At 32.8% G+C, this 8,220-nt stretch overlaps 2 protein-coding genes across 2 annotated transcripts; both read left to right on the forward strand.

Moving 5' to 3' along the window:
• Positions 1-590: 590 nt before the first annotated feature.
• On the forward strand, positions 591-1,579 carry LOC111614688 (hydroxysteroid dehydrogenase-like protein 1). Its single transcript, XM_023356053.1, has one exon. It carries the CDS (start codon positions 598-600, stop codon positions 1,546-1,548), a length of 951 nt encoding a protein of 316 aa, XP_023211821.1. The 5' UTR covers positions 591-597; the 3' UTR covers positions 1,549-1,579.
• Positions 1,580-1,785: 206 nt separating this feature from the next.
• LOC111614689 (very-long-chain 3-oxoacyl-CoA reductase-like) lies at positions 1,786-2,568 on the forward strand (the record flags this gene model as incomplete). Its single annotated transcript, XM_023356054.1, has 1 exon — positions 1,786-2,568. A coding segment is annotated over one exon (783 nt), but the record flags the coding sequence as incomplete, so codon positions are not given.
• Between the last annotated feature and the right edge of the window lie 5,652 nt (positions 2,569-8,220).

An 8,220-nucleotide genomic window follows, 5' to 3' on the forward strand; every position in this document is an offset into this window, starting at 1 on the left:
ACATATTTTCTGTTAATTAGCGATTGTAATATCTATGAACAATTTATTATTAAAAATACTGTATTTTTTCTTCTAACAGAGAAAGCCTAGAAAATAGATAATAGTTTTTTTTAGTTTCTATTGTTTAGCTTATTTGTTTTCCTGTTTGTGAGTAAAACAAGGAAAATAACCGGCACATTATAGCTTATCTGGAAACCTAATTAAAAATCTAAATTACGCAAGCGTTTACAATGACGTAACCATGCGAATCCAAGAGAATACGCGCCCCTAAAAAGACATTAAAAATTTAATTAAGAAAATAACATTCTTGTTTACTTACAAATTAATAACTTTTTTATAATGCATAAATAATATTGTAAATAGTTTATTTATTATAAAATTTATAATAGAAAAACCAGCCAAAATTTTTGCCCAGTAATAGATATTTGCTTCCATGTTGACAATTACGTGTAATTAACGATACCAGGAATAAGTTAATCGCGGTGTCACGGTTCGTGAGTGCTGCTGCATATATATCGTCAAATTCATTTGTACACAATATAATATACGTTTACTCATTCCAAAATATTGGGAAAATAGTAAAAAATCATAGTCGCTATGGATACTGATAAATTCGTACATGTATACGAAATGATTTTAATTTCTACTGGGATTTTAGCATCATTTATTTTACTGCATAAACTTTTTCGATTATTACGTTTGTTCGTAATTCTCCCGCTTTCTAAATATTATGCTGTTGATTTGAAAAAATATGGAGAATGGGCCGTTGTGACCGGTGGAAATTCGGGAATTGGAAAATCTTACGCTTTGCAACTGGCTCAACGCGGAATGAACGTCCTCATCGTTGGCAGAAATTTGGATACTCTTAAAGAAACCAAGAAAGAAATCCAAGATAACTACCGAGTTCAATGTGAGTACATACAAATTGATTTTACTGAAAACGAAAACATTTACACCAAGATAAAGCAACAACTAGAAGACAGGAACGTCGGTATTTTGGTTATTTCTGCTGGTATTATTGGTAATGCTCCGTGTCATTTCCTCGAAGAAACCCACGAAAACGTTATTGCCATGATACAATTACACATTCGTGCGGTACTAAATATGGTTGATTTAGTTGTTCCGTCGATGTTAGCAAAACAGATTGGTGCTGTAGTTATTGTATCTTCTGCATCTTCGAAATATCCCGATCCCGCAGCGAGTGTTTATTCGTCCTGCAAAGCATTTTCAGATCGATTCGGCAGAGCAATTTCTTGGGAATTCAGAAAAGATGACGTTCACGTTCAATCACTTGTTCCTTATTTCGTCTCGACCAATATGATAAAATCTTTTGAAAAATATCTTGGACCACTAAGATATTTTATAGTTTCTAGTGATGAATTTAGTAAAAGTGCCGTGAATACCGTCGGAATCGACAACTACACAACAGGGCATTGGAAACACGAACTTCTGGGTATATTATTCACTTTTCCTCGTAACTTTCTTTTTAAACATATTGTTAAAAAGATATTAAAAACAATATTTTTCAAACGATCTAAGAAAAACTAATAGTGTTGATATTACACTTCTGAAAATTTGTCCACGAACTGCAAGTATCCAAGAATATTGTATTCAAGTATATTTTTTGTATAGATCATTCTTACAAGTAACAGGAATACGAAGAATTTATTGAGTTTATATGGTGTTTCTATACATCTGTGTTATGTTCTGTATATCATTGTTGTTAATATTTTAAAATAAATAATTAATAAAATATGTTACTATCATTGTTAACTTGTCAAAANTATTGTGACCGGTGGAAATTCGGGAATTGGAAAATCTTACGCTTTGCAACTGGCTCAACGCGGAATGAACGTCCTCATCGTTGGCAGAAATTTGGATACTCTTAAACAGACCAAGAAAGAAATCCAAGACAATTACCGAGTTCAATGTGAGTACGTACAAATTGATTTTACCGAAAACGGAAACATTTACACCAAGTTAAAGCAACAACTAGAGGACAGGAACGTCGGTATTTTGGTTATTTCTGCTGGTATTAATGGTAATGTTCCGTGTTATTTTCTTGAAGAAACCAACGAAAACGTAATTGCCATGATACAATTACACATTCGAGCCGTAGTAAATATGGTTGATTTAGTTATTCGGTCGATGTTAGCAAAACAGAGTGGAGCTGTAGTTATAGTATCGTCCGCATCTTCGAAATATCCCGACTCGTTAATGAGTGTTTATTCGTCCTGCAAAGCATTTTCAGATCGATTCGGCAGAGCAGTTTCTTGGGAATTCAGAAAACACGACGTTCACGTTCAATCACTTGTTCCTTATTTCGTCTCGACAAATATGATAAAATCTTTTGAAAAATATCTTGGACCACTAAGATATTTTATAGTTTCTAGTAACGAATTGATTAAAAGCGCCGTGAATACAATTGGAATCGACAACTACACGACAGGGCATTGGAAACACGAACTTCTGAGTATTTTATTGAGTCTTGTTCCTATCTTTCTTCGTACGCGTATTGGTAAGAACATATCTAAAGCAATACGTTTTAAACGAGTACAGAACTATTAGGTTGACACTACACTTCTAAAAACTGTCCATGAACTCCAAGTATCGAAAAAGCGTGTATTCAAGTATATTTTTTGTATAGATCCTTCTTTCAAGTAATAGGAATACGAAGAATTTATTACGTTTATATGGTGTTTCTATACATCTGTGTTATGTTCTGTATATCATTGTTGTTAATATTTTAAAATAAATAATTAATAAAATATGTTACTATCATTGTTAACTTGTCAAAAGGTTATGGGTAGTCGCGTTTCTTCTGCAACCAATTAGACCGTCTGATTTCAAATTGGAGAGGGAGGATGTTCAAGCAATTAAAGTTTTAATTTACTTCTTTGTGAGACTGGGAACGAATACTGCAGGAAAAAATCTCACAGAATATTTCACGATCCCTTAATCATCCCAACGTCGTCATTATGGATCTCTCTGACCTACGATGGGCATGTTAAAATGGCCGTTTCAATGCCCACAAGATAGATAGACTAACAGGTAAACTATAACTCGATAAATCCGCAAAGTATTGCACGCCCGTTGTCTTTATATTTATTAACATTATGAATACAAAAAAATTATTAAGAGATCAAAAGTTTTAACCAGTTTGTCATCCGGCCGTGATGAATCGAAATTATACTGTCAGAACGCTAACCAAACTGATTTAAAATCAATTATTTGTACTGAATAGAAAACACACACAGACACACTTGGTACACTAAGTCAGTTTTTAAATCTCATTCCGAAGCTAAACTGTGGAAAACAAGAGTAGAAAGATTAGGAAAATCTCAATTAAGAAACTGATATTTGCTACAAATTACTGCGAGAATTTTAAGTTCTTCGGGAGAGGTTAAAAGAAGTGCAATTGTATCTTTTCCTGAAACAAATAATGTGGAAAAGAGAGAGAGGGAAGTAGAAAATAATGGGAAATTAAATTTATACATAAATGCACAAATAATGCAATATAATACGAGATAATTTCAAATTTTAACCAATTTACGAATCAAATTAGGGATAATGGTTGTATTGTTTACGTACTGTATGCAGTAACGTGAAATAAATTCTGACTGAAGGAATTTCTTCCTAGAGATTGTTTTATTTCAATTTATGCTAAAATTTCCTTATTGTATTAAAATGTTCTGATATTTATCGAAATTTCTAAAGAATATATAAAAACATTTAAAGTGAAAGTGAAGCAGAACATTTTTACTTTGCCAGCTTTATATTTAAAACAGGGAAAGTATGGCGATCNTTTTAAAATAGCCGATTCAATGCCCACAAGACGGATAGACTAACAAGTAAACTGTAACTCGTTAAATCTACAAAGTATTGCATGCAACGTTGTCTTTATATATCATTATGAATAAAAAAAATAAAAGATCAAAAGTTTTAACAGCTTGGTCATCCGAAAGTAATGAAACGAAATTATAATGTCAGCTTGCCAACCAAACTGATTTAAAATCAATGATTTGTACTGAGGAGAATACACACACAGACAAACTTAGGGTGCGAGTATGCAGACGCGAGCGAGCGAATTTTCCAAGCGAGCGAGAATATGTGGCGAGAAGTGTCGAGAAGCGATAAATATCATAACCTGTCAGATATGTGCGAGAACCAGAAATTCGCTCTCGCCAGCGTTATTTCTCGCTTCTCATTTGTGAATGGTTTTCCTTTGCGAAAACTAAATCGCTCGCAACCTCTCGCTCGCTCTAAATTCGCGTCTGCATAGTCGCACCCTTAGTACACATAAGTCAGTTTTTAAATCTCAAACCAAAACAAAACTGTGGAAAACAAGAGTACAAAAATTACGAAAATTTCAATTATGAAACTGATATTTGCTACAAATTACATACATACCCAAAACCCCCCGAATTTTTTTCATTTCTCGACGTTTCATGGTTCCGAGTCCGAAAATGCAAAAGTCTTTAGGGGTCATTTTCTGACCGATCGCCATACTTCCTCCCTTTTATATATAACAGCGCCAGAAACAGTACTTTCAAAATAAACTGTATAAAATAATTGTAAGAATAAATTTGTAAAAGATTTCTAATATTCCATTTTATGTAAGAACTTTTCTCTTACATATCGAACAAATCATATACAATTTGCTGCTAATGTGTTCATTCATTTTGTTTTGTCCTGTAGATTTTACATTTCTTTGAATATTACAATTCTTTCATTAATTATTTCTGACGTTTAATTAAAAGCTTGATTTATATTATCATATAACATTTTAACTTTATAATTGGACATCGACACATTTATTCATCTCCACTTTGTAACTTATATTATTGAAATTTTCTTTCTGAAAATCGGATTGACGAAATCTTCGTATCGCGACTTACGACAAACTTTTGTAATAAGTTCAAATACGACAAAATTTCTTAATCACAAAATTGTCATAACTGAAAATGTCGTAAATAGGCGTCGCTATATACGACATAAAAAGAGTTGTCCTAAGTCATCACAATTCAAGATGGCCGACGATTATTTATCTTTCTCTTTGGACGAATTATACAGTTTATCGAAAATTCATCATTTATTTCTTCTGTCAATCGAAGACATTTTTTAGTGGTATTAATCCGGTGCTATCGAATGTCTAGCGAAACGATTTTTAGCTTAAACGAAGTGAAAGCTCGTTTTGAAAGGCGCACACGTGTTTTATAGCATAATATTCAGTTCCAATTTGACAGTGAAAATTACAGTTCATCTTGGTTTATGGGCTTTGCCTAATCAAGAAACTTCAGACATACAAGTGATAGATTGTTGCAAAACTATAATAAGATGATTACCTAAATTATAGTCAATGGGTTAAATACAGAAGTGTAACAGATAGTTTCATAGAGGAAAAATACACTTTTCAGATGTTATTTGTGCCTTGGGTGGGTGACACATAAACAATAAAAACGCATGTAGTTAACTGGGCCTCCTGCCCCTAAGGTTTTCTTATCTGATCACGCAATTAATTTTTTAACTCCGTTCTCGAGATTAACGAAAGACAGGTGGACAGACGGATTGAAAGTCTGACGACATTGGGAATTTATAGGTCTACAATTTTTTCAAATTGCAGCGAAAAAAAATATTAGTTTTTCTTTTACCATCTACAAAAAGTGAAATTCTGTAACGTCATCCTGCTGAGTTCCCCCTAAATTTAGGGAAAAAAATCCCTTAAATATTGATTCACTGATCGAGATGCCTGCTGAAAGCAGAAATCCTTTCACGTTACTACATACAGTACGTAAACGATACAACCATTATCCCTAACTTGCTTCGTAAATTGGTTAAAATTTGAAATTATCTCGTATTATATTGCATTATTTGTGCATTTATGAATAAATTTAATTTCCCATTATTTTCTACTTTTCCCTCTCTCTTATCCACATTATTTGTTTCAGGAAAAGATACAATTGCACTTCTTTTAACCTCTCCCGAAGAACTTAAAATTCTCGCAGTAATTTGTAGCAAATATCAGTTTCTTAATTAAAACTTTCCTAAACTTTCTACTCTCGTTTTCCACAGTTTAGCTTCGGAATGAGATTTAAAAACTGACTTAGTGTACCAAGTGTGTCTGTGTGTGTTTTCTATTCAGTACAAATAATTGATTTTAAATCAGTTTGGTTAGCGTTCTGACAGTATAATTTCGATTCGTCACGGCCGGATGACAAACCGGTTAAAACTTTTGATCTCTTAATAATTTTTTTGTATTCATAATGTTAATAAATATAAAGACAACGGGCGTGCAATACTTTGCGGATTTATTGAGTTACAGTTTACCTGTTAGTCAATCTATCTTGTGGGCATCGAAACGGCCGTTTTAACATGCCCATCGTAGGTCAGAGAGATTCATAATGACGACGTTGGGATGATTAAGAGATCGTGAAATATTCTGTGAGATTTTTTCCTGCAGTATTCGTTCCCAGTCTCACAAAGAGGTAAATTAAAACTTTAATTGCTTGAACATCCTCCCTCTCCAATTTGAAATCAGACGGTCTAATTGGTTGCAGAAGAAACGCGACTACCCATAACCTTTTGACAAGTTAACAATGATAGTAACATATTTTATTAATTATTTATTTTAAAATATTAACAACAATGATATACAGAACATAACACAGATGTATAGAAACACCATATAAACGTAATAAATTCTTCGTATTCCTATTACTTGAAAGAAGGATCTATACAAAAAATATACTTGAATACACGCTTTTTCGATACTTGAAGTTCATGGACAGTTTTTAGAAGTGTAATGTCAACCTAATAGTTCTGTACTCGTTTAAAACGTATTGCTTTAGATATGTTCTTACCAATACGCATACGAAGAAAGATAGGAACAAGACTCAATAAAATACTCAGAAGTTCGTGTTTCCAATGCCCTGTTGTGTAGTTGTCGATTCCAATTGTACTTTCGGCGCTTTTACTAAATTCATCATTAGAAACTATAAAATATCTTAGTGGTCCAAAATATTTTTCAAAAGATTTTATCATATTGGTCGAGACGAAATAAGGAACAAGTGATTGAACGTGAACGTCGTGTTTTCTGAATTCCCAAGAAACTGCTCTGCCGAATCGATCTGAAAATGCTTTGCAGGACGAATAAACACTCATTAACGAGTCGGGATATTTCGAAGATGCGGACGATACAATAACTACAGCTCCTTTTTACTTTTCAACTTGTTATGTATATAAAACGGAAAATATTCGAATCGTGTCGAATTTGATTCTCCAAGGCTTTTTTGCAAATCTACACGTTTGGAGACCTCCCGAATCCCCCAAAAAGGCAATAAAGGGGGAAAAATTAGCGCGCGCGTGTGTTGGCGTCTAATTTTTTAATTTCTTTATTTTCTGTTCTGATATATTAAACCAGGGGTGAGCAACCTTTTTAATCAACGGGCCAATTTAAATTTTAAAATTTTTTGGCGGGCCGCACATAAAGTAACACTTATTAATAATTTACGAAACTTTATTTATAATAAACATTAGAATAAAAAAATATAAAATTTTAAAAAAGTAAAGATTTCATATACAAATTTTAATGCAAAATAAAAACAAACAAGAAAAAAACAGAAAAACGAATTTACTTGAAATTTTTAATGAGAAATTTGGCACTGTTTTTTCGATACAAGGTGATCAATATCAACCGGAATTGATGAGGTAGCTACACGTACGCAGCTTTCTAATCGTGTATCACTGTCTTGATCGGTGGTCATTTTTTATTCATTTCTTGGTTGAAAATAATTGTTGACAAACATACGTACTTTCGAACAGAAACATCATTTGCTTTGCATTTTTCGTCAAAAGCAGAAATTTCTCAGGGCTCACACAAGATTTAGAAAAATTTTCCATGTTTACTGAGAAAAATACATTTTTTAAATCGGTATTATTCTGCATGTCAATTACTTCCATTTGAAAGTCTTCGGGAACTGTATCCACATCAATATTAAATGGCGAGGAAAACATTTTCATGGAAACCGCTGTCTTCTCAGCTTTGAACATTTGGAATCGTAACTGAAATTCGTTGATTAAAATGTCTATATATTGTGCGTATTTTTGAGAAGTAATAACGTTTTCTTTTTCTAAATGTGGAAAGTGAGACACATTATTCTGCAAAAGATGCTGTTTCCACAATTTTAATTTGCGCTCAAAGCCCTGAATTTTATCATACAA

Source organism: Centruroides sculpturatus, unplaced genomic scaffold, assembly GCF_000671375.1.
Source record: "Centruroides sculpturatus isolate CEXI.00-Female unplaced genomic scaffold, Cexi_2.0 scaffold2007, whole genome shotgun sequence".
Classification (NCBI taxonomy): Eukaryota; Metazoa; Arthropoda; class Arachnida; order Scorpiones; family Buthidae; genus Centruroides; species Centruroides sculpturatus.